This window comes from Schistocerca cancellata, chromosome 7 (genome assembly GCF_023864275.1).
Source record: "Schistocerca cancellata isolate TAMUIC-IGC-003103 chromosome 7, iqSchCanc2.1, whole genome shotgun sequence".
NCBI classification, from domain to species: domain Eukaryota; kingdom Metazoa; phylum Arthropoda; class Insecta; order Orthoptera; family Acrididae; genus Schistocerca; species Schistocerca cancellata.
The window spans coordinates 487,895,161-487,922,335 of NC_064632.1; the positions used below are offsets into that span (position 1 = coordinate 487,895,161).

At 42.5% G+C, this 27,175-nt stretch overlaps 2 protein-coding genes across 3 annotated transcripts in view; one reads left to right on the forward strand and one right to left on the reverse strand.

Annotated features, from left to right (window-relative positions):
• Nucleotides 1-15,616, reverse strand: part of LOC126092061 (serine palmitoyltransferase 2) — a 402,429-nt gene extending 386,813 nt beyond the window's left edge. Inside the window, exon 1 of the mRNA XM_049907469.1 lies at nt 15,462-15,616. Within this exon, the coding sequence (XP_049763426.1) occupies nt 15,462-15,520 (59 nt within the window). The 5' untranslated portion in view covers nt 15,521-15,616. The remainder of the gene's footprint in view (nt 1-15,461) is intronic.
• LOC126092060 (reticulon-4-like) overlaps nt 1-27,175 on the forward strand; it is a 366,544-nt gene that overhangs the window by 311,390 nt on the left and 27,979 nt on the right. The window contains exon 2 of one of the 2 annotated variants that reach the window (XM_049907466.1): nt 5,305-5,340. The exons of the other annotated variant lie outside the window; for it this stretch is intronic. Within the exon in view, the coding sequence (XP_049763423.1) occupies nt 5,305-5,340 (36 nt within the window). The remainder of the gene's footprint in view (nt 1-5,304; nt 5,341-27,175) is intronic. 2 annotated transcript variants of the gene reach the window in all.

Below are 27,175 nucleotides of genomic sequence, written 5' to 3' on the forward strand. Positions count from 1 at the left end.
GCGGTCCCCTACGGCACTGCGTAGGATCCTACGGTCTCGGCGTGCATCCGTGCGTCGCTGCGGTCCTGTCCCAGGTCGACGGGCACGTGCACCTTCCGGCGACCACTGGCGACAACATCGATGTACTGTGGAGACCTCACGCCCCACGTGTTGAGCAATTCGGCAGTACATCCACCCGGCCTCCCGCATGCCCACTATACGCCCTCGCTCAAAGTCCGTCAACTGCACATACGGTTCACGTCCACGCTGTCGCGGCATGCTACCAGTGTTAAAGACTGCGATGGAGCTCAGTATGCCACGGCAAACTGGCTGACACTGACGGCAGCGGTGCACAAATGCTGCGCAGCTAGCGCCATTCGACGGCCAACACCGCGGTTCCTGGTGTGTCCGCTGTGCCGTGCGTGTGATCATTGCTTGTACAGCCCTGTCGCAGTGTCCGGAGCAAGTATGGTGGGTCTGACACACCGGTGTCAATGTGTTCTTTTTTCCATTTCCAGGAGTGTAGTTCGCAATTTGTTTAAAGTCTGGTGTTTCACATGTTCTTAAGATTCTGCCATTATGTAGAAGCAGTGGTAAAGTAAGAATGACCTTAGGGTATTACTGAAAAGTGTAAATGATGAAATAATTAACTTCTGTGGAAGATTATAGTAAATTTTATCGTGCTGTTTGCAATGCATCTTCTAATAAGCTGAATGTACGTACAGACTGGACACGGAACTTTCGTTTTGCCTTACATCATGTTCTTACTTGCGTTTCCTAGAGACGGAACAAAACATAGCGTAAACATAGGAATTTTACACCCGTCCATTTCGTAAACAAATTGTGCGATTTGGTAGCCAGGTACAGCCGACTGCCGCTGGAGCGCGCTGCGGTCTCGTTCATAGGGTGAGGCACACGTACAGTATGCCCAAGCCGGCTCTTTCCTGAGCGTACAGAAGCACGTTGAAGATAGCGCGTTGAATGCCACGGCCCGTGTGACGTCTTTACCAAACTCTTCGTTGTCAAGTATACAGGGTGTTGCAAAAAGGTACGGCCAAACTTTCAGGAAACATTCCTCACGCACAAAGAAAAGATGTTACGTGGACAGGTGTCCGGAAATGCTTAATTTCCATGTTAGAGCTCATTTTAGTTTCGTCAGTATACACTGAATTTCCTCGATTCACCGCCATGATTTCATACTCTGCCAGTGCTGCTGGAACACGTGCCTTTACAAGTACGAAACATGTGGTTCATGCACGATGGAGCCTCCTGCACATTTCAGTCGAAGTGTTCGTACGCTTCTCAACAACAGATTCGGTGACCGATTGATTGGTAGAGGCGGACCAATTCCATGGCCTCCACGCTCTCCTGACCTCAACCCTCTTGACTTTCATTTATGGGGGCATTTGAAAGCTCTTGTCTACGCAACCCCGGTACCAAATGTAGAGACTCATTGTGCTCGTATTGTGGACGGCTGTGATACAATACGCCATTCTCCAGGGCTGCATAAGTGCATCAGGGATTCCATGCGACGGAGGGTGGATGCATGTATCCTCGCTAACGGAGGACATTTTGAACATTTCCTGTAACAAAGTGTTTGAAGTCACGCTGGTACGTTCTGTTGCTGTGTGTTTCCATTCCATGATAATGTGATTTGAAGAGAAGTAATAAAATGAACTCTAACATGGAAAGTAAGCGTTTCCGGACACATGTCCACATAACATTTTCTTTCTTTGTGTGTGAGGAATGTTTCCTGAAAGTTTGGCCGTACCTTTTTGTAACACCCTGTATACAATGAGGCCTGTCAGTTGTTGAGCACCCAACACAAAACACTCCCTAGCCAGTTTGGTCGATACTTAGCGTTCGTTTCGAATGCCAAGGGCAAGTTCACTGGCTGCTGGGCCCGTGAGACAAGATATTTCGTACCTGTTACTAAAGAAAGAAGCCAATTGAATCCGAAACTGACGCCACTGCATTGTCAGACTCAAGAACTAATCGACACGAAAAAGTGTGGAGTGAAAGGCCTAACTTCCTGTCGTTAAACTAAAGTTAACTTATATATTCGTAGAGAAATAAATGACTCACGTGCAGGGACGACAGTGAATATTGATAGGCCCTGGCACAGTGATCTTGTCTTGTTTGATGAGAGTATTAGTGAGAAATCGTTAAAAGAGAGAGTCGGTAGGGATGGAAAGTAGCAAGGTGTGGTCATTAAGTTTTATAGACTATGTAGCCATGCTCTACACAGTGTTTTATTACCTGCTCTCGATTTTTCACTATTTTCACATATTGGTTTGAGTACACTGTATTTCAGTCTGCATTTGTAATCGCGTTCATTAACTTCAGAATGTGTTGTGATGGAGACACTCACTCACTCCCTCTCTCTCTCTCTCTCTGTCTGTCTGTCTTTCTGTCTCCTTTGCGTAGCATGCAGAGAGCTTCTCAAAGGTATGTATTTTTAAGCGTTCCTAAGAGAAGTAACGAGTATTAATCGATATGAGATATTACGTGCAGCAGGTTATCAGAGGTATTTTTTCGTAGTTTTTATAATCCATGACGAACGGTTTTGCTGCTCTCCGGCGCTTACTGTTTTTAGAGATGTATCAGCCACTCCAGTGGTGTTTCGGAAAGCAGCGGAGCAAAAACTTAACTATTCACGTGCATCGCGACCGCAGGGAGTGAAAATCAATGGGACTGCGGCTGTAGCCACTGCAGCCAACGTTACTGCTACCTGACAGTTTGATGTAATGCAGCAGAGTTATTTATGGCATATCAGTGTGGGATTCTGTTAAAACACAGCTGAAAATTAAGCGGACACATTTGTAAGTGTCGCTTTTGTCGCACTGTCGAATATTGGTCTTTATTCCTTAACAAAATAACGAGTCAGTTGTCACCATTCGCGCGAATAGTCGTTAAATAGCTTATTTTGCATTTCATTGCGAAACCACATTAGTTTGTTGGAATAATTCAATTTCATACTACAGTATGCTGCCAGATCAAAAATTTTGTACTGAAGCGTGACTCGAATACTGAATCTTGTTTACTTACTGATGAACTATACAGGCATGCCTCTCAACCCGAGTTCACAGCTTCACTTCCACCAGTAGGACAGGTCGGCAGTTACGCCTGGCTAGCTCATTCGACTAGAGCATTACCTGTGAAAAGCAAAGTTCCTGGTGCAAGTCGCGGTCTGGACACAGTTGCGAAGTTTCAAAACATAGCGAACACTGCTGAAGAATGAATGTGTCAGAATGATGATTTCATATTGTTGGACACAACCTGGAAGATGTTACCGATCAGACAGTAGATGTCTTAAGTTAGCGCTCCCTCCCTCCCTACCTCTTCCTTATTGAAAAGAAAACGGAAAAATTGTTTAAGACGCGAGATGGGTCAGCGGGTATCGTAATGGAGCGACATAACGCCTTATAAATTAATGTTACATTGTAGGAGTCAAATATTTTTATTATATACTTTCCTTGAATATTGTGTTGCTTGTGTTAAGATGAATCCATCTAATAGAAATAGGTCTTCCGTCGTCGTCTAAGTTGCTCCGCAGAGAGATTAGGCGCCATAATGTAGTTCTATTGCGTAATGTTAGATTACGCTCATCATAAAATCGGCTGATACTGAAATCACTAGCAAGGCACACAATTATCGGGTAATAGTCATCGACCAAGGTGGTCGTGCATAGTTTGTCATGACCGGTCGCATATTCATTGGTCGTATTCGTTGATTGAATTAAACGTAGCCAATGAAACGCCCGAGAGCAATGATTGATAGCCTTCCTCGATTAATATTTCAAATAAATAAAAACTTTGCAAATATGAGAAGACATTCTGATTGGCATATGAGGTAAAATAATTGCAAGTTACATGACACAGCTGATGAAATACGTAACAGAATTTTTGTGGGTGTGATTTCACTCTAAGACCCACTGAACTGATATTTTACATAGCTTGGTCTTACAGTTCCATCTAGGCAATATTTTGCCCATTTCTTATGCCGTAATTTTATAAGTAGAGCGCAAACACTTGCTTCCTCTTCAAAATAAACTATTGAGCGATCCATAAATTGCACATACGCGCGAACAAATCTCGCCCGATGTCCAAAATACTACGCTGATAAGTTTTGGAACGATTTGAAGTTGGCCGATTGAAAAATTTTTCGCGGGCGTTTTTCCTTAAAGTCAACTTGGGACTGGTTCCCATCGCTGCTGAACTGTTGTTCACGTTTTTAGTCTATAGTATAAATACCGTCACTTCTGTATGAGCTTGTTACGCTATTTAACTATGGCATGTTTTCGGAGGTTTGTTTTCAATTTGGAGTAATTCTCTTTCCTGGTCGAAGTAAGCAGACCATACTGGTTCATGGCGTTCTACGTAATTTTAATGTTTTCTGCTTAGCATATAAGGGGCTGTCAAGTAAAACAGTAGTTGGTGGTGCAGAGTTTGTGCTTCTTTCTTGCTGTGTCGTTTACGTTAGTAAGGAGTGTCTTGGATGAAGTTTTTGTTTAGGAAGTCTAGATGACTAAGACGGACGTGGCCGAGGTGAGCTACAATGGCATGGTTACAAATTGTGAATGAATGTTACTGCTGGTTGCACTCCTAGAATTGAGACTTCTGTTTCGTTGAACAACTCGCCGACAAGAAAAAATGCCTCACACACATACTGGTTTTATCTCTAAAGATTTACTCACCCACCGTTGAGTCAGCACTATTGTTTCACAGGGGACTGATAAGTGTTAGATACTCTGTACCCTACAAATTATCGCTTTGTTCATGGACATTCACCTAGTTTCTCGTATACGGTTGTTCTGGTGCAGGTATGTCCAAGTTAAAATTTCCTCCATCTGTTTCTCCAAATCGTGAGCATGTGGCCAGATTATGGATACAGTAATTCTACTGTTGTGGGATCAGTTATACTTTGGATGGGTAGTGAAATAAGCCGTGTGCTATTCTAGATCATTTAAAAACACCTGTTGTAAATGTAAGTTTGCAGGGCATTTAACTGAGTATTTTTGTCTTCTTTCAAACTGGCTCTTTAATATTGTAAATAAACGTCTGTATATATGCTATGCATGATTATTTTCGTGTGCATTTGATGCTAAAAGCTTTTAATACTAAACCTGCTTTATCCTGTTGTGTTGAATACACTGAGGGGACTACTTACTTAGAACGGTGAAATTGGATAAATTGTGCTCATGAGAAACTGTTGAAGCATTCGATAGTGCCCTCAGTGTATTCCCGTAGATGCAACTAATTCTTCTTTTAATCTTTCTGTATCATAAAATCTTTTCGCTAACAGTTATCTTCACTTCTCTTCCAGACGCATGGTTTAAGCCAGACAGACTTCATCCAAAAGGTAATGTAATAAAGTAACATACATTGTCTTGGATTTGCTTTCCAGTGTCGTTAACTATAAAGTTTTGTTGTAACATACTTAAACTACCGTAACACCTACTGCTTTTAAATTTACTTATTTTACTGGTGCGTTGCAATTTTAACAGTTTAACTATTTTATTATTTTAGTGATGGAAATGAACTTACTGATAAGCATGTTACACACATCACCGACTACATAATTTCGTATTTTGGTTTGGTAATAAAATAGCTTCTTCAGCTTTTGTGTTGTCACATTTCAAGATAACCTTGTTTGTTGATTTTTTTTAAGTGACGACAGTAACGTGTGAATTTATTACTGAAGCTATAGTAGTGATACGATACACAAATAGAACACAGTATTCGGAACTTTTCCCAGTACTGATGCTGGAAGAAAATATGGAGGTTAATAATTTCATATGTTAAAAAGTGAAAGATAATTTTAAATAGTTTGCCAGCATTATCGTTCCGAACTTCAGTACCAATTGTTCCCAAATCTTTCCACAAAACAGCAGCTTAAATTTTAAGTAACTTAGTTCATAGTATCCTCGTATAGGAAGGCAGTTGTTTTACAGAGGAAAGCTTATTAATCTGGAAAACTTTCGTTGGCCGTCATTTTGTTTAATAATAAAGATTCTTCCCCCTCTGTGCTTATGAACAATCTCAAAGTCCAGCTTCTGTGCCTGATTTCTTCCATGTACTCTGTCAATTCTCCAGTCAACCAAAAACATGTTTCTAGTTCACTATCACGTTCGTAATGTAAATTTTTGAGCTTTGCTCGTGCTGTATCTCACATAGCAGACCACAGGTGAACCACATAAACAAATAAAATTGTAAAATATGTAAAGTTGTGCAATTTTGAAGACAAAAGGGTGGGGACTGGTTAAAAACAAGCTACCATATCTGGAACAGTTCAGGCGTCAACGCGCTGCTACTTAACGAAATGGCTGTTTGTTGATAAGTCAGCGCATACAATTATCTGACACTACACGTTACGAATTGCTTGTTATTAGTCCGAATATGTTACTCATTTGCTCATGCATTCACAGCACACTTGCCTGTGAGGAAAAGCCGTCTAACGTCGAGGAGTAACTGGAGGAAAGACATGCTAAGCTTCCCTGTAAATTTACCGTTCGTGCAGTACCAATCAATACATGTAAACTGTTTGTAGATCGCGGAGAACTCAGATCGAAAGGTAGGCAAGTTGTAATTGCTCAGTGTGCTAACAGATGGCGCGAACGGCACCAATGGTAGAGAGGTAAGTTTCGTTCTGAGCTTCACAGTAATGCCGTAAGAAGCACCAGCGCTCTTACTTCGGTATTTCAGTTAACGTAGTTACTCTAAAATACATAGTACTACTCACTGTTTGATAGAATGAAGTGGACAGGTAGAATGTGTAACAATAGACTTTTATAACGGAATACATTAAGAAACCTTCTCCGGAGCTTGCAAAGCATACTCGCGGAAAATTTGTGTACTATTATTCCAATAAAACCGACTTACCTTTAATAAAAGTTACCAAGAAAATACATTTCCGAAGCTCCCTCGGTAGCAAAAGTGACACGTTCTATCGAGGATTTCGTGTTACATTGTCGTTCCGAGATAACATAGTCTTTATGTAGCGATTGTCCGCGCGCACATGTTGCACTGAAATGTAACTATGTGTGTGACTAAACAAGTTATCAGCCACGTACGCAGATCACGATTTACTCTGGAAAATTGCAGTTACCAGGTTACGATACGAACTGGTTTTCTCTCCTCCCGATCCCCCGTCGCTCCCTCCTCCTGGTCTCCGCGGCAACATTTGAGACTGCTACGTATGCATGTGACCGTTTAGAAGAACGGCAAGAATTAAACTATACTCTCATATCCAGAACCTATGCCAACCATCGTTCTGACCTGAATATGCGGATGCGCTGTATACATCAAACGGCTTCATTTGGTTCGAGTAACAACCACACCTGGTGATAAGATTGTAGGTGCATTACAAAGAAATTACTACTAGTATAAGCTTGAATGGGGAATTACTGAACTGCCCTTTATTATTCATTACAGAAATTGCCAAAGTTCAGTTTTAGTGTTGTACTCAGTAGTTGTATGAAAGTTACATTGAACAAAGCGGTTGCGTTGTCACTTTTTTTGGCTTGCTTTTGTCAAAACACGAAACAAACATCGGTGAATATAACGCCCTTTGCCATGGTAAAAAACGCAGATAATGGAGTGGGACAGAAATGTAGCATTTCCCCACCAGGTTACTTAATATGTACATTTAGCAAGCGTTAAAGGAAACATAGTAATAGTTTGAAAAAGGAATTACAGGAGCAAAAGAGGTTTGCTGATACGGTAAATCTGTCACAGACGGCAATGGACTTAAAAAGAGCAGTTAAAGGGAATGAATAGTGGCTTGGAAAGAAATTAAGACAAATATCAACAAAAAGGTTTAATGGAATGTAGTGAATTTCGAACTCTAACCCGGATTTCCCGCTTATCGCGAGCTTTGGGTCGGTCCGGGATGCGTGAACGGATAGTCGTAGTGGTAAAGGCGATTACTGGCGATAAGCGGGACATCCGGGTTCGAGTCCCAGTCCGGTACAAATTCTCAAATGTTATGGCGAGCGACTATTAAGTATTATGTTTATACCTAACAAGGCTGTTATAGAATACCTGTTTTACGGTCCAGAATCCAATCGGCGAAAAAATAACATAATGGGGAAGCTTGACTTCCAAAAAAAAGGCAGTACTTCATAGGGCAAATCTGAAGACGAGTAGTAATTAACTTCGGTGATGGCGGGAAGTGGGAGAGCTGGAAATTGTAGAGGGGAAACGAGGGCTTTACTGCAGTAAGTTGGTTCAAATGGATGTTGGAGTAGTTACAGAGGTGAAGCGGTTGTTGGCACGGGATACACTAGCACCAAGAGCTGATAAAAGTTGTAATGCTCTTGCCCTTCTCCGTACTGAAAACTAAGATTTCCATTTCGAAAAACGTATTCAGTCATGCATTCCGAAGATGCAGCTATAGTTAAATTTTCAGGAGCTCAGGAGCTCTAATATATAAATAAGTTGCGGCAGCCGTCCAGCATTCTTTCTGCAAAAAAAAAGTCGATTTCTACTGTTTGGTTCGTTGACTTTTATTTGAAACATTTTTACACAGTAGAAGTCCATTGTTTCTATATGAACATGAATTATGAGTGTTCCTCCAGCAATTCGCCTCAATCTTCATCTACTATAAATATTTTCGTTAGTTTTTGAACTTCAAGGTTAAACAGTTGATGAAAAAGCAGTTAATGTATTATAAACAGAAAATGCATGCGTATCCTCGAGTAGCAGGCAGTAGAATGCTCCCAGATTTCTAACAAATTCGAATCACCGTAAAATTTGCATGGCCTTGGTTCTTTCCATAGTGTTTGACTTCTTAAATGATTTACAATAAAATGTTGATATAAACGTACCACTAGTCGAGCAAATACGAGCAATATTTACTAGGACTAAACATTTTAGTTCTACATGTCGTGGTTGTCTTGGAATGTTTGTCTGACCAGGACTTCGTCGTGCGTTCTATCTTGACTGATTCATCTATTCCGGTTGTCACGTGTCACCTGTGGAGTCATCCTAAGTCTATGTTGGCGCTGCTCTAATAATAAATTACACGCACTTACCATATTCCCTTAAAATTCATTTTAACATCCATGGAGAAGTCAGGAATTAGAGATCATACAAAATAGTAAATGCAACTATATTCACAGAGCACCGAAGTTGGGGGGGTTACCTTAAAGCTCAGCACAGCTCCTCTGAAAGGACATCCTCCATAAGAAATAACGAATTCTTGATAGTCGTGACTTCTTCGCAGTCATTTGAGCGCAGATTATAGATTTCGATCGAATATATAGACTATGGGCCATGGCAACTGATAGGTAATAGAGGCCTACGTACACCCGTATCGCACTGAATCTTGTTAACCGTGCTGCTATCTGGGTATATACAACCTAAAATATTCTTGCTGAATTAAGTTCGTCCGGTTCACACTGTAGCTCGTTTGTTTTCCATAGTTAGAGATTGTCTTCTGCTGTTGTGCTTTCGCAAAAATACTTTCTCATAGCTCTTAATCAGGATTTGTGACTGGACAATACGATACAGCTGTCTCGTAACACATTGTGGACGGAACGCGAGGACGACACGGGCAGCGACCATTAATCAAGCAGACGGCACCCGAGTCTTAACTTTTCTTGGACTGAGCAGACTTACTGGGAGACGCTTCGCCGGAAAGATAAGTCCTACTGAGGAAAAACTTGCCAAACACATCTGAAAGTGCTACGATGTTAGCAACGGCTAGAAGGGGAAATTGTGCTCAAAAGAAACGGCGGTGTCCACATTGTAATACAGTGTTTCTTTGTATGGCTGTGCGTTTCAAAACAGTCGCAAACTGTGCGTAAAAACGGTATGTAAATTTTTTTAGAACAAAATGATTCAGTGAAGCATTTTGTGTAAGGGATAGCCAAATGACAGATCGAAAAAAGTAGCCCGTTCGTTATTCCAAAAGTAATCGCCAAAACCGTTAGCAGATTTATCCTTCAATGGGATTTTTCTTGGATACTTTTGCGACTTGATTCTGGCGAGTCGTGCCACTCTTGTTACGAAGAAAACCGACGGCCGCGAGGGTCTTTCTCCAGGACACCAGAAATATGGAAATCGTATGGAGATCAAAACTTAATGGAAGACGTGTAAAGGCTTCCCAGTAGAAAGAACGTAGGCAGTATGTGGTCCGGCCCACATGTTGCCAAGGTTGTTTAGAGTACGCTGCAGGAGTTCTTAAGCTGTGAAGAAAAAATACGTACACCAGGTTTCATTATTTCACATAAAACGTCACAACTTTTTTTTGCATTCAGTTACGAAGCTATGATTTTCGAAAAGCCGGCCTTGTTGGGGCAGCTAAACACGGCTGTGGTCAGTAGTCTCTAACACGTTAGAGACTGACCTCAAAGAATCACAAACTGGGATTTAGCCTGTGGTTGCCCTGTAAGCTCAGGATCGCAAAAGACTTACAAATTCTACATTCAGAAATGTGAAGTGGCATCTTATCAAACATGTGCTCCATCATTCATGAAATCGTGCTCGATGAAAAAGTACACTTGAACGGTCGTTTACCTTAAAGGCTTACCCTCGATAGAGCTCAGGCAGACGGTAGCGTCACCAATTTCCACATGCTCCTTAAACGCCTTAGAACACAGAGGGACAAAATATTTATAAATGATCCGGTTTCAAAGCAGCAAACGCACAGTCTTTAACCTCATTACTGATGTACAGGGTCCTTCCAGGGCGAAGATATTTGGTTTTACGATCTTAGCCGTATATGCAACTTTCTTCAGCAAACACACCTGAAGTTGGGATCCTCGCGTACCTATCATTATTGCGTTTGTCTAACATCTGTTGTTTCGGAGGCATTCTCTCATGATGCTGACAAGCAAACTTTAGAAGCAATTGTCGATGTTTTTTAAACGTATGTCATTTATTCTGGCGCGAAGCGCTTTAACCCAAAACAGCATCAATTTTATAAAGTTCAGAACACAACTTTACCGACATAGCTGTTGCGGTTAGTCCATCATTCACAGTAGCTCGGCAGTGGATTTACGAGGATGAAACCAACGCTTCAGACAGCGTATGATACGCTGATACCGAATAGAGCCTACACCATCTGATCAGAAGTATCCGGACACCTATTAATGGAAGTCACCGTGAGGTGTCCACCTTTCGCCTTTAAGATGGCTTGAACTGGAGTGGGAACACTTGCAGTGGCGCCTGAATGTCTGTGAACAAATGGCAGCGCATTCTTAAAGCCAAAACCAGAGAAGCTAGTCAACCAGACGCTGGGGTATGGAGAAAAATTGACGTTCTAACACTTCCCAAAAGTGTTCCATTGGGTTGTGGTTCGGACTCGGTACCGGTCAGTTTATTTCTGGAATGCTGTTGTCCGCAAACCATTGCCCCATAGATGCTTCGTCAGGGTGCGCTGTGATGCTGATAATCAATCATAGCCTCCCTTCCGAATTGTTCCTCTACTTTGCGCAGTACACAATGGTGTTAAATGTGTTGGTATTCTTCTGGGTTTAGCGTTTCTTTAAGCGTTATAATGGGACCACACCCTAACCACGAAAAACTGCCCCTTCCATAGCAACACTACCTCCGTACTCAATTTTGGCACTACACGCGATGGCAGGAAACATTGCCCAGGCATTCGCCCAACCCCAATCCTTTCATTGATTTGCCACAGGGTTTATCACACCAAATCAATCGCTTCCAGACTTCTGCAGCACAGTGGTATCGCCTTTTACACCACTTCAAACTTCGTGTACCATTAAATACAGGAAGATCGGGCTTACAGGAGCTGCTAGACTGCTGTTCTAATTCCTTACGCATCGTCATTGTGGAGGACTGACTTCTGAAAGCACTGAAACTCAAAGGTGATTACTTTCACTGATTTCGTGTTTTTTGTTCTTTTTTTTTTTTGTTTTTCACAGCCACCCTCCGCAGTGGGCGACAAGCCCTATCCGTCAGCACATGACGTCTACCTGGTGGTGATTTAACTTTGGTTATTTCTTGGCGTTTACACTTCGTCACATCACTAACAGTCGACCAGAGCAACTTGCGAAGGTTTGAAATATCCCTAATGTATTTGTTGCTCAAGTGACATAAAGCCCACGTTCGAAGTCACTGAGCGCATTTGACACACATTCTGCTGTTACTTGCTTCTCTACTGACAATACAATACTCCATATATACTGGCGCGACAGTCTCCATTATATGAGAGTAGCAGTGTTCAGATACTTCTGATCAGATTGTGTACACAAAGTAAAAAAACTAAGGATGTCATGTTTCTGCTGTATTCTAACTCTTGCGATGCTGTTATGTATTGTTCTAACACTGTGAATATCGATTCTATCCTATATTATCTTCCAATCGAAGATAAACGTCTCATCTCATTGTCACTGAATTTAAAGTAATTTAAACTTTTGATGAGTTCCTTGTTGCAAATAAGATGGCTTACGTGCTTGTGGACGGGAATCTAGAGCCATGCAAAGTTTTTACATTTATCTGTAAAAATAAAAGCGAAAATCACTAGCAAAGTGGAGTGCATCTGGCAAATGGAAACCGTGACAGACGTCAGTGGTATTTCTTAAGACTTGGTTTACAATTGCGAATCCACTTGCTATAAACATGCAGTTCCTTTCATATGGAAACGAATCATTTTCTTCTGTCATGTAATTTGTAATGCCAAACAGTTTCCGTAGTAGGGAGCTTTTTATGTTCCTAGGTCGGTATTTTATTGATAGCTGTAGTACTGAAATGGTAACTCACATTTGCTGTAGAACTGCAGCTCATCAATAACTGCTACTTTGTTGCAGAATGTCTTTATCAATCCGATCTACTTTGTGTTTCCCCTTACACAATAAGTTTAATTTGTGATTTTTTTGCGTATTTTCTGCTTCGTGCGTGCGTCCATATAAAAGAGCAGCTTACAGATTTTACGTTTTGATAATTCTAAACGCTAAATATAAGAATGTTATGAAGCCCCCTTGTACATCATAGTTACTGCAATCTGAATGGAAAGTTCCCGTCTCCGCACGCTAAATTGGACGATGACTTTCTCAGTAGGTAAAAGTGAATGAGCTTATCCTATGTTGTACAGAAAAGTCAGCAGACACTTAGAGATTTTCCTTATATTTATAACCAAAATCGTGTTAAAGTGTGGTAAGCATCTAATATGCGCGAGAAAACTGTTAGTAAATGGAAGTCAAGTTATTTCTTGGGAGTTGGAGACGTTCCATGTTGTCGCGCATTCTCTATTACCAACCGTATAAATGATGTATGTATTCTTGAACAGACAACGTTATTTTCACCAGGCTGTTAGTCCAAAAGAGTGCTTTATTCAGCACTGCCGGCCAGTTTACTGCTAAAATGTCATTTTCAAGCGCACAAACGTGGGAACATCGGCGTCATAATCACATGAGATGATCGACAATGGACACAACAAAGAGTGCCAAAAACGCGCAACTGTTTGCAGTTGATTCAATTTTTCTTGAAATCTGCATTCCACGGTTCACACTTAATAAGTTTTGACAATTGATACGCATCTTCCAATCAGGACTGGTTTTTCTGTATCGGTTAACACCTGCGAGGTAAGTCTGTTGACAAAGCCTCTTCAAGGCATTGAAGACACTATTAAACGACTCTAGCATACAGACCTATGTGGCTAATAGTAAAATGCCTAAAAATTGTAGGTCCCACGTAGAACTAGCTGTCAGTTGAAAAATCGGAGGACGAGGTCATCTCGAATGAGATCATGCCTAGTAAAATACACCGATATTCAAATCAGTCTTCGGATTACCAGTTCCATCTTTCTTTATTGAAATCTTACATAACTACAGAAAAGGTGTACTGATCCGTAGATGGCTTCGTAAATGGCGAAGCATATTATGAAAGTTCCTCAGTGAATTCCACATAACATGAAGCGTGTAATATGTATATCAGTTGTTTCGAAAGGGTGAAGACATCAAAGCCACATGTTCCGCATATAATGAGCAAATGGGTACGTAATTATCTTACATGATTAATGCTGTTAACTCTGTCAAACGAGACGAACGGCGTCGAAAGCTGTGGAGGAGGAGAGTAATGTAACGATTGTGACGGAACAACGGCTAATCAAATATACAAGGAAAATCGCCAAACAGTCGTACAATTGGAGACATTTTCTCACAACCAGTTTCGGAAATTCTGTATGCCATCTTCAGGCCCCATACGCACCTTATGTATAGATACTCGAACGTATCGATATTGGCATACTGGAGCCATCAGTATCTGGACTTGGTGAATACGTATTTGAAGTGAGACTTGACAACTTCCAGTGTAAGATGATGGTTGTTGCTAAGTCTTCGAAGGAAGCACTTTAAATATCAATTCACGATATCCACATACTGATGACTCTAGTGTGCCAATATCGATACATTTGAATGGTACATGAAGTGCATATGAAGCCTGAAGATAGCATATTGAACTGCTGAAACTGGTTGCGAAAGTATAACTACTTTTCAAATTGAACCTCTATTCGGAGACTTTCCTTGTTAAATAATATAAAAGATTGTTATTGTTGCAGTTGGTGTTCAAACGATTTGCGAATCAACCTGAGAAATATAATGAAATAGAGGCAAAGTGACTCAAATTCGTTATCACAGTGTAAACACCGTCGAGCAGGACTCGTTCGATAAACTCCGCCGTTGCAGGAAGCAAGAAGGTTGGAGGTATATATATAAACAGCGAGTTCCAGCCGCCTGCCTTTTGTTTCGTCAAGTTTCTCAGTTACTTCAGCGAAATCTTACGCAACAACAAGCATTACATCACGGAGCTCGTCTTTCCTAAGGGCTTTTCGAATTCAGTTGCAAAAAATTTTCCCATTCAAAAGACCATATTTCAGTAATAATTAGTTGCCATGTAGAACAACACGGGCTCCTCAGAGCACAACCATTTAGCGAAAACTTTGCTCCTTTAAAGAAATAAGACGTTCGGTTTTATGCTACTAATCGTTGTGACCTCCAGCTAGTCACTACCTCCCCCCCCCCCCCCCCCCTCTTTTCATTCAGTCATGTGCTAGTTCAGCGAAGAAGCAACAATCGTCGGCATCATCATCGACTAGCTTTTAAAACTGTCTTCGAAGGGCCCGATGAAAATGCGATTTGGTCCCGCCACACAACAATCATACTTCTGTGGCTCACCCTCTGTAAGTAAAATAACAAATGTACTTGTAGGTCGACGGTTATTTCTTAAACAGGTGTTCCTTGCAACTGTCACGTGAGTTGTGCCATATTCCGGTGTCCGCAGAGACTGGAATCGGGAGAGTATAAGCGACGCAGAGACCTTTAACGTCTATCCTTAAATCATAATTTTTAAGTGAAATTAGAGATACGCAGTCATCTAGTGGGCGAATGCACCACGACGTTCGTCGTGTGGAAAAGCCGTTCTGAGGTAATACCGACGACCAGTTACTACGAACCACGGTGATCATGAGTGTTAAAACGCAAACATTTGCAAAATGTGCCGACGACAGCAGTACACTACCTGAGATACGCGAATCTGGTCTCGAAGAAGAGAGAAGCGTTCGCGGTCGGGCTTTGCATGCCGGTTGCGCAGTGATATTTGTGCAGCCCGGGGCGATCTGCGGCGGCGGTGCTGCCGCCCGTGGCGGGTCAGGGCGAGCTATTGATCGGCAGCGCTGCAGCACCTGCTGTCGAGTGGGGCCGCGCTGTCAGCAACGGCTCGCTCCGTCCGCATTTCTGCGGAGGCACTAAGTAGCTAGCGCCCTACTCGACTATCCCTCTCCTCGCAAATCCCCCCCGGGCGGTGGCCCCGACTTTGGCCGCCCCGTCGCGTCGCGGCGGTCCGGCGAGTCCACCTCCCTTTATATTTAGCAGAAGCGAGCGGCGCCGGGATCCGTGCCAAGGATGGCGGGCGTAGTGCCCGGCGCGGCCGCGGCAGCTGGCGCGGCGAGCCGACCGGCCGGAGCGCCGCCGGCCGGCAGTGCGAGGGACCAGCGAACGCAGCGCCGCCCGTACACTCCAGTCGCGCCTCCCTACTCCGCTGAGGGAACGAACCGCTCACGACGACTAACTGACGTGCACTCACAGGCGCCGGCATGAGGCCTATCACGAAGGAGGACTGTAAGTAAAGGCACGAGCGTGCCTGGGATTGTCTTGTACCTGTGCCAAGTGACGGCGTTGACACCGTGCCAGCAGCGCGATTCTTTGTATCTTGCTACTGATTTAAGCCCTTGGGAGCTTAGATGGCTATTCCTTATATAGAATTAATAGAGGGACTTCATATTTTTCGAAATAACCCAGAAATGATTCAGTGGGGTCTCGGGCTCGTCATAGGATCGCAGCAGTTGCAGGGCTTCGACGAGCATTGGACTTCCCATACAGTATTCACGAAGCGAAATAAAAGGAAGAAAAACATTATGACGATGTTCTGATTTGATTTGGAAAGTGTGAGGACAGTTTCTCAAATAGCATCTGCTGTTCCACAGAATATCGCGCTCATCGGTGACTAGCGACGCCACAGAAGTCAATTGCCAAGGCCTCAATTTCTGCTACCTCGTTTTGAAGCTATGTAACGTAAGCGCGATGAAGGCAAGTTTGACAACTTGCCCTTTCACTTCCTTTTATGTTTTTGATGTCACTTCTGAAATAGTAAAGTGCTGTAGTTTCGTCAGACAGTCTTAATTAGTATTCTCATAAGTCAGTAACTTTTGTATTGAAATTCCAAACCGGTCAGTATCAAGGTAATGTACGGTAACTCTGTGCGTTGTGTATACGGTGCTCCAGTGTGTAACTGGTATTGCAATCCCGGTAGGTAGTCGTGACGAAACTGCCATTGCAAGCGTAGAAAATTCTGTAAAAGATCACCATTGATAATTTGGGAATAAAATGCGAAATTCTGACATCCTGCATATTCAGTTGTAAAAATGACAATCCCTAAACACAAATTTTTAGCTCAGTCCTGAAGTGGTAAACACGTGAAGAGGTTCGTATAATTCTGAGAGTGGTATCTCCGACGCATGTCTATTAAATCGGTTCAAACTAGTTTTAAAAAGTCAATATTTCATGTCTGCGCCCTTGTCCTGGCTACGACAATTATAGACATCAGCACGGACACGGCGCTCATATTTGACTTCACGTATAGAAGTATGACTAATATCCAGTACGAAGAACGCGACGTTAATTTCATGGGCTCACTTGCGTCTCTCTCTCTCTCTCTCTCTCTCTCTCTCTCTCTCTCTCTCTGTGTCTGTGTGTCTGTGTCTGTGTGTGTGTGTGTGTGTGTGTGTGTGTGTGTGTGTGTGTTTTTCCGCTGCAATATGAACAGATTCAACACTACGAAGAAGCAAAGCCACGGACATAAGGCTAGCTTGAGAGGTGACCCTCCGTCGCTGCTTGTTAGACTCTCGTTACGTCATAAGACGTGACATGAACACGGAACGACTTCCTGTGACTTCTTTCCTCGGAATGTCAATGTAGCAGTTGCTAGCGGCTCCCGCAGATAAAAACTAGGCCCAACAACGTCCACAGTGCGACTCAGATTTCAGCCCCCACAGTAAAAGTTGAACGAAAACTTAAGGTGAAGGAGTGTTACGTCCTCTATGAATGTTCAGTTTGGTTTTGGGCGGTACAGTGGGTTCTAATCGTGTACAGTAGCTATTTACGCAATGCGTAAGTTGTTTGGCATTTTACCCCATAGAACTTCACTGTTGATTTTGTTCTTATTAAAACCACAAAGCGGATGTTTGAGAATTTTCAGAATTAAGCATATTATATTTTATGAAGACTTTAAGTTACATCTACGAAAACTGCGGAAAAACTTGGGTCCGAGAGGCGTAACTTGGATTTTGCGGACGGTAACACCCATGTAAAATGGCGCCTGGTTTGCATGTGACTGCGCGGTGGAGGCTGCCCGCCCACGTAATGGTTGCGTCACCGACGGCGCGGCCAGCCGGGACCTTCGCTCTGTCGCAAACGACTTGTCTTCATTAATGAGTCTCCAAAGGGGGAGCACTTTCTCAGGGAAGGCTAAGCATTGCACGGAAATGGTGTACTCCACAGCCAGTCCCGAGAACTATCGGAGAGCATTCTACCTCTCTCAAATGGGGATATTTATTTGTAGCCTCGAACACACATTTCCGGAATATTTTCTGATGTTGTTAACAGTTTATAAGCGGAAATTTTATAGAATCTGACTTGCAAAACTAGTTCGTATACTAAGTATACTAGTGTATCTTACAGGTATATTACAACAAATTTCAAAAAACATGTTCATATAGAGATCTAGCGTTACCTGCCGTGAGAGTTAAAACAGGCACCTACTCCGTAAACTTGCCTATTTTCTGGCGCAGACACTGCCCCATAGCCTCATTGTTTCCAGAAACAACGTTCAGTCCTATCGTCTCAACGAACTTAAGTGATGTAACAAGTCTACTTCGAACAACATTTCGACATTATCAAGAAACAATCTACGGCCAGTGCAACGTTTCGCATCATTCTAAACTATTTATCATCATCATCGCTAGCAGATAATTCGCTTGACACTTCGACAAATGTATGAAGACCCTAAGGAGTGACTAGTCATTCCAAGATGTGTTGCCATACTCGAACTAGAAAGCCTGATGTTTTTAAAAACATCGGGAATCCGATGTATCTATATTTTTAAAAAATTACAATGAAGTATCGGTATATCAACGGAAAAATCGGCTGCACATTGTAAATATACTGCCGCGTTTAAAACTGTGTATTTAAGTATTGATTATTGATATTGTGTATATCAACAAGCTATCACCCTTACAGCAAGAGCTGAAAGGAAACGATGCACCTTCACGCTTGGCGATAACCGCTTCCCTAACAATAGTAACAGCATGTAAGTGGCACAGTAATAGGTGTCCGATGGGTCCGTCGTTCGGTTTCGTCACGTATCGGATTTGTCCGGAACACTTCATGTCTACTTCACCATTTTTTATTTCTGCAAACGCCAGCGACCTAGCAGTTCTGCCAAAATGCGAGATGAAATGAAATATCGTATGGCTAAGGCCCCCCGTCGGGTAGACCGTTCGCCTGGTGCAGGTCTTTCGATTTGACGCCACTGCGGCGACCTGCGCGTCGATGGGGATGAAATGATGATGATTAGGACAACACAACACCCAGACCCTGAGCGGAGAAAATCTCCGACCCAGCCGGGAATCGAACCCGGGACCTTAGGATTGACATTCCGTCACGCTGACCACTCGGCTACCGGGGCCGAACAAAATGCGAGATGAAGTTAAAAGTTGCACTTCCTGTTGGTACCGCCGAGCGCTGATTACGTCAGCGTTTCCCCTCGCACGTCTCCGCCCACCGCAAAGACCAATCTTGTCATTTAAATTTTTGTTCATTTTCAGCAACTGTTTTTGAAGAATGCTGATGTGAAGAAATAGCACACTATTTGCGTTAATTTTTTTTTACGCAACTGGTGTGCTATTTCTTCGCATGGAAGTTTCGTTACTCCATTCACACCGCCGCTCCCCAGTACAATTGGACTACTTTGTACCACATATATTTGCTTCACAGCCAATGATAAAAGCTCAAAAAATGAGTTATATTACATCAGTGAAAGTAAAATAGTTGTACTACAATTTCAAATATTTACCAATTGTGAAAAAATATAATATAAAAGAGAAATATTGGCACACCCTATTTCCATTTCGATAACGATCTATAGATTACCAGGATATGAGAAGTCGCGGATATATAGATACTCCATATAGATATGTAGATATTTTATCAAATGTTGATGGTGTAATGACAGCAACCAGCCACAGATTTACTTCGAGTTCCTTTATTCAAAGGAAACCGGTTTCCTTTGAATAAAGGAACTCGAAGTAAATTTGTGGCTGGTTGCTGTCATTACACCATCAACATTTGTCTTCAAAAACAGCCACGGTCTCAAACATATATGACAAAATTGCATTTTATCAAAAGACCTACTTCGAACCCCGTTAAGCTCGCGTCCACGTACAAGGATGTAAGGACAGCAGTGATTCGTAATCTCGACTCGTTGAGAAAACTTTCAGGTTTAAAGTATCATAGATTATATTTTTTAGTGACGGTTCTATGAGATTTTGTTGGTGCACCGTTAAAGCCCATGTTAAGACTTCCCGCCGTCTTAAAACCACGCGCACGGGCTGTCGGGTGTTTGGGGACCTGGATCCATTCATTTGACTAAATGTTTGTGATGCTAATACAGAAGCAGTTTTTGCACTGAAGTGATCTTACTCGTTACTTCTGGGAGTATCATTGGACCAAGGTAGGTCTACTACAGGGAGGCAAACAGTAGTTCCTTTAACGCAGTGAGCGTAATTTTTGTAGCAGAAGTAGGTTTACACAGTTGGCCTACTTGGCAACTGGTGGGTGGACACTGCGTCGGAACGCTGCAATGCAGCGACTGTCCGGTACGACCTTGGCTTTGGCTAACCGACGAGCGCCATGAATGGCAGGCAGCTCAACAGTGGGGAGCTTTCGCGGTGCGCGGACTAGCTTGCTTTTCAGTATCGCCTCTTTTACACCAGCATTTCTGTTCTAGACATGACAAGGTCGTTTCTCCAGCCCACAATGTCACATCATAATGTCTCAGACGGTCAGCTGTGTTTCATTTGGACAGCCGGAAGAACGTTGTTCTTACGTGGTGGAGGGAGGGCAGTCGGAGCAGAGCAACAAATGGGATACAGTTTGCCAAATACTGCGGGGTGGTGACAATAATGCTAAAGCTTCTGCTGTAGCATTAAATTGCTGCGAAGCAGCTTTCTCGGCATATTACAATACGCTGTTCGCAGAATTGTTTAGTTATCGTCGATCTGAGGAGATCGGGCATATTGATGCGTCGTTTAATTTTTAGTTGCGGCAATGGAAACTGAACACACCATACGAAAGTTGTCATCCGAGACGTCCTCTGCATCAGAGTAATGTTTCGGAGAATTGTGATTTGGTTAGGGCTTTTCTTGACGCAGTTTTTTAAGGATCAGTAACATTTCAGATAATACATGTTTGTTAGAATGTTAGATATTGCGCGCGTCATAAGGTACGTGCCACTGCAGAAAGTACGTCGTTATCACGGCAACAGGGCTGCTAGATCATGTCCTGTGGTCTGGAATATAGGTAGTGTATTTTGTTTCTCCTTCAGTAAGATTTAAAGCTTCGCTGTTAATGATTTTCTGTTCACTAGACAAATAAGTTAGGTGAAAGATGACTCACATGCGCCAGGGAAAAGTGTAATGAATGTTTCGTGTGTCATCAGCACGCTGCGCTTGCGTTTGTGTTATGACGTCAGAACGTGTGTGGGAGGGAAAGCGCAGTGTGCGTCAGGCAGGGAGTGTACGCAGTCCAAGGTCACGTGGCCCCTGGCCGCCTGCGCAGGGGAAGTCGCAGGTGCAGGCGCTCGCTGTAGCTGCAACTGCCTCCAGGATTTCTACGAGAGGCGTACGATTCTAGATATAGGTAGACGTCAAAATTTAAATTATAACCACTTCAGCTCACATTAAGGTTGAAACACACTAAACTTAGACGAACATTCTCGCGTCACATCGTAGTTCAGATTCCGTATTATGAGACAGTGGTGTGAAGGGCTTAAACAAAATTTATATTAAAAGTTCTAGTCGAAGTTCGTTTGGGGAATTAGATACACTGCAAAGAACTGATCGAAGAGAAAAGGCTTGGTATAAACTATTTTAACTATGGAGTAGAGGAAAGACTGTTGTTTCGGCTTGCTCTTTCTGCGACTTTATGATAACGCCTTAAACTAACTAATCTGTTGTACCAAACGAGATGGCACATCCATTTCGGAGAAATCGAAGCATCCAACAAGAAAACGGGGGGGGGGGGAGGGGGGAGAAAGAGGGGGGGGTTTAGGGTGAGGGGGAACTGGTTTCCTTCCATGTCACCCGATCAGTGTTCAGTCTGTAATGACAATTGTCAACGGTGCTTCGCTGTAAGTCATCCGTTTTTCACTACGGACTATTTTGTTTTAGGGCGATACTATGTTTTTAACGAAACAATTTTTCGAGACGCCGTTACCGTTCACGTGCATTGCAGATTTTCAGTGTCGTAATACACTACTGGCCATTAAAATTGCTACACCACGAAGATGACGTGCTACAGACGCGAAATTTAACACAGGAAGATGATGCTGTGATATGCAAATGATTAGCTTTTCAGAGCATTCACACAAGGTTGGCGCCGGTGGCGACAGCTACAGTGTGCTGACAGAGGAAAGTTTCCAACCGATTTCTCATACACAAGCAGCAGTTGACCGGCGTTGCCGGGTGAAACGTTGTTATGCCTCGTGTAAGGAGGAGAAATGCGTACCATCACGTTTCCGACTTTGATAAAGGTCGGATTGTAGCCTATCGCGATTGCGGTTTATCGTATCGCGACATTGCTGCTCGCGTTGGTCGAGATACTTCGAAAGTTAGCAGAATATGGAATCGGTTACTACAAAGCCTTATTTATGAGGACTGCAGTGGACAAGCAGCGTAACACCCTCCTTGGTTCTCTGACGTAAGATTTTTACGCGGAATCGACAGAACTCTCACGAAGCCAACAAAGGCAGCTTCCGACGTAATAAATGTGATAAACAGGGTGACACTACTCAGTTCAAATAAAATCTCGGTGCGGTTCAACATGTCGAAAATAGTGTTTCAACAGCATGAAGCTTGCGTGATTTTGTTCATGATTTTGGAGACTAGATCAGCACTGATTGGATAGTAATACTTTGTAATCAATGGGGAGTTGATACAGAAAATAAAGCGGTTCAATGTGCAACAACATTGCAATACCGCCACACATAGCAGCTCTGTGAAAAGAAGTGCTAAAAATAAGACAAATGCTGTTATTTGATCAGACAGGTCCCATTATTTCAAAAGTCCAATTGCTCAAGGACGTGCCTGAGATGGTCTCCCTGGCAGCATTCCATTAGAGAAGCAAAAAATCAACTCTTCAGACAGTTGGTGGTGAACTACACGACACATCCAATTCAACACACATTAGTGTTGCTGACCAAAAGATCGGGATCTACATAGATGAACACAACGATGTGGCCTGGGCGTTGTTGCAAAGTGGGTGTTCTAAAAGTTGACAGGTCTGGAGAAATGTTCCTCTTTACATAAGCACAACTCCACAAGTGTCATTTTGTTTCAGTCGTCGGAAGCTACTGTGGCCGCGTGGTGCGAACAGAGGCAACGTTTTGCTGCTGGTGACAGACCTTGCTTCATACATACTAAAGCAGCCAAGAAGCTTTAAGATTCTCTATCCCGCTATGGTGTACGTAACTTGGCTTAGGCAAGTGTTACACAGAGGTGCAGAAGAGCTGCGATTAAATTACGGTGGTGAGGACAAATTCAATTCCTTTGGAAAGAAAGTCCATGTGAAAGTTCTGTTATGGGTGCAGAAATTCAAGGACCGAACACCTTCACTGCCTCTCAGCCTTACACGATGAGGTTCGTGCCTTAATGCTGCTGAGTATTACTGCACCAAATACCCCAAAATAAAGACAATCTTTTGTGAGCTTGAAGCGACGAATCTGTTTGTCAAAACTGTGAGAGGGGTCTTCAGATACCTCGTCTGGAAACTTGGCACATGTCATCGCAAACTTTTCAGTAGTATCAAAAGCCATCACATGATTGGAAGCTGCTGGTACACAACTGCGTGACGCCCTGGATCTTGTGCCAACATGTACAGAGCAAGTTGGGGTTCAGCTCATAGTCATATGGCTGACAAAGTAAACAAAAAATTTCAAAGTGGTCTTCAGCGACATCCTGGATATTCTAGTTCCCAGAATTAGTATACCTGCGCATGCCACAACATTGTAAGACAGTGGACCAAAGCTGGCCTGCAGTAACGTCACCGCCTTGAACTGCGTTCCTGTGTCGTCCTGTGATGATAGCTTTTCCAGGTACAAAACTGTCTTTAACGAATAACATATCATAGAAAACAGAATACATGAAATAGCATTGTATGATACAGTGCAACTCTGCAGTGTTGGAATGAGTTACTGTTTTCACTGTATTGTTTTTCTTCAGACACGTGCCGAAATTTCAAAAATAAGTGCTAGTTCGTTTCAGACACTGCAAAATGTATTTACTATACTAACAATCTGTTCAGAAGTGAATTTTGTTTTGGGTTGTATATAAAAACCCAACTAGAATGCTTTTAATAAAACATACATAGTATTTCATGGATATATTTATATGGGTTTTAAGTCATAAATGCTTACATATTTCGCTGTTTTTTGGGCCATTAAAATTCATGCAAGATAGTTAGAATTACTGTTTCGGAAATAATACATTAGGCAGCCGCTGTGTTAGATTGTGAAACTACCCGTGAAATTCATGCTACAACGACAAACTTAACACGAACTGAGGAGCAGTACCTTACAATGCCCAAGAGGAAGAAACCGTACTCTGGCGTTAATTCCAAAAATCTTTGTACCAAAGCAATATATGAATACAGGCCTGGGAGCGACAGTTGTTAGTGAGCGGCATATAAGGAACAAGTATTGAGATATTGTTTCCTCATGGAAATAGTGCATTTGACAGCAAAACACCTTCGGTGGCCACCTCGTGCGGAACATCGTGTTGCCACGTGAGGTGGCGTAGTGCTTAGCGGACTACTCTCGCATTAGGGAGGACATGGATTCCAATTCCCGCCCTTGCCCAGATGAGTTTTTCGTAGTTCCAATAGAACGTTTGTGCCAAATGCTGGAATAGCTTCTTTGAATAGGCCTTTTTCTTCGCTATGCTCTTTAGCAGTTACTTTGTATTCTGCCATACTTCCCCCAGAAGTTAGCGCCTTTTTATAAGGACTTCTTAAGTTAGCAGCTGCATTTTGTAACTGCTATATGCACACTCTTCCATTGCCTAGCTTTCCTTGTCTTCATCGAACGAAGTATGAGTACTGCGAACAAATTGGCAGGCTGCGACAACTGTGCTCTTGTCCACCGCAGGTACAATCTTACACTTCGTAAGTTCGGTTACGTGCTAAATGGTCGTTACGAAACGTAGACTTCGCGTCGTCTGTTGTCGAAAGCTCTGAGATAAACGAGCGGTTACTCATTTCAGGGTGTTGTTGGGCCGGTATTACGCTATCATATTTCTTTGTAAAAGTCGATATGTCAAATTTGATGGTGTCATATGGAACTTGGACAAATCTCGCCTGTCGTCAAATGTGATCAAATATAGAGCCTCACCGTAGATTTGATCGTAAGTCCTTCCGTCTTCTGTTCATTGCAATGTGAAATGTAACTGCTTTGAGCGTTGGCGTTCCTTCGACTTTATTCCTGCTATTGTGTTGATGGGAAGGTGGAATACGCTGCAGGCGACTTTATGTCCACAATCACAGCTACAGCCATCCACATTAACATCTGGAAAGAAGCAGGCGCTTTTCAGCAAGTCGGACTAGTCTGTGATCAATCTCTAAAATATATTTTTTCATAGCTTTCCATTCTACTTTGTTCTTGAACTCTGGATGCCCCAAGTTAAAAAGCGCTTCATCTGTTCCGTACTTTATTAATTTTGTAGTTTTTGGAACACACATTCCATTAAATTATTAAAAATAGTTCCTATTGACTATATAGTGTACTAAACATTTATTTACCTTCACAATTTTGCCTTCAGTGCTTTATAAATCACTTCGAACTTTCCTGGAATTGTTTTGTTTAATGTGCAACGTGATTTTAGAGTGCTATGTTATAAACTACAGTAGTCCTCTCCCGTTGTCAAGAAATCGCAGTGTTGCAGTTTGCCTGTCTTCTGCACATACGTTTCTCAAGAGTGTATTCCGTTTTTTATGAGAAACCATTTTACTGAGCAAACACTGAAATAGACTCTCATCCATTCGTAAGTAATTTATATGTATGACTTGACATCCTACACTTGCAGCTCTCCTAACAAATTTTGCTAAATGCTTTTATTATCTCGACCTAATACCTGTGGCGTCATCCAAGTGTGTTTTCATTTCTTACGCCTCTTATCTTTCAAATACACACACAATGCAATTGTGGAACTAGCAACTGCACCGCATAACAACTTGTCCGCCATCTTGAAATTTGATGAAAAGTATGACAGTGTAATACCCCTTTTTAGCGCCACCTCAAAGATCTTTGTTAAAGAAATTGACGAATATCTGATATTTTTGTGTCAAATGTGATTGACCTTAGGTCAATGTTTTTCGATTATAACATTACAGAACACGTACGGAATCTTGAGTACTACTAATATGACACACACTGAAGCCGAAAGCTTCTTTACTTCGTCCAGTTTTCATTTTATTACGGGCTTTGGTAAGTTTTTTGGGGCAGTCAGTGCATTCAGGTGTGGTCTACTGACCAAAGAAACAGGCCATCGTAACTATCAGCTGTGAGATTTAGCGAGCTTGGTGTAAGCCATTGTTCACGCGTGTCTGAATACCAACTCTTGCCTCCCTGTACATGTTCTCCACGATTCGTTGTCAATACACTCATTCAGAAGAAATCCAGAAACGATTGCATAAGAACATCGCTTAATTGACAACTGTTCCGAAAGGCGTGCACCATTTTTCAGGTTCCATAAAACAGACTTTCAGCCTTCGTGTACACTGTTGTGCATGAAAAGTTCTAAATAGAAAGCTGTCTTTAATATTCCATAAGAGTAATGATTGTCACATCCAAGGAAGCAGACCATGGTCCAAACGTCACCCACGTGTGCGGTTAGATTAGAGATAAGTGTGTTGAGGTACTAAGCTAAGCGAAACAGATCTTGCGAAACAAGTGAGACGCAGCTTTCTTGCTGTCAGCTAAGTGTTGCATAAATCGGGTGTTGATTATTGGCCTTACTAATGCCATTTGATAAAAAGAAAGTTGTTTCAGATGTAAGAGGGCTGTAAGCGTCAGCTGTGAGGGAGAACTCGTGTTGAATACACAATTTGAAAGTAAAAGAAACTGAAAGTAACCCAAATAAGTGTAACAAAATGCTTGACAGTAAAAAGTTGGAGGGCATCAGAAAATGTTCAGTTGGGATGAAGTTCATCGCATGGACATTGTATTTTTAGGTTTCTTTAGCACCGCGGAAAATAGTTACACTACCGAATAATGTTCCATGAAACACGTGATTACGGAGGGATTTTTATTTAACCAAGCACCAATCACAGGTTTTGGTTATACAGGTCAGCCCCAGGTTTGTCTCGTAACTGAGGTGCATGCGTTCCTTCAACAACGCACCCAGGAAT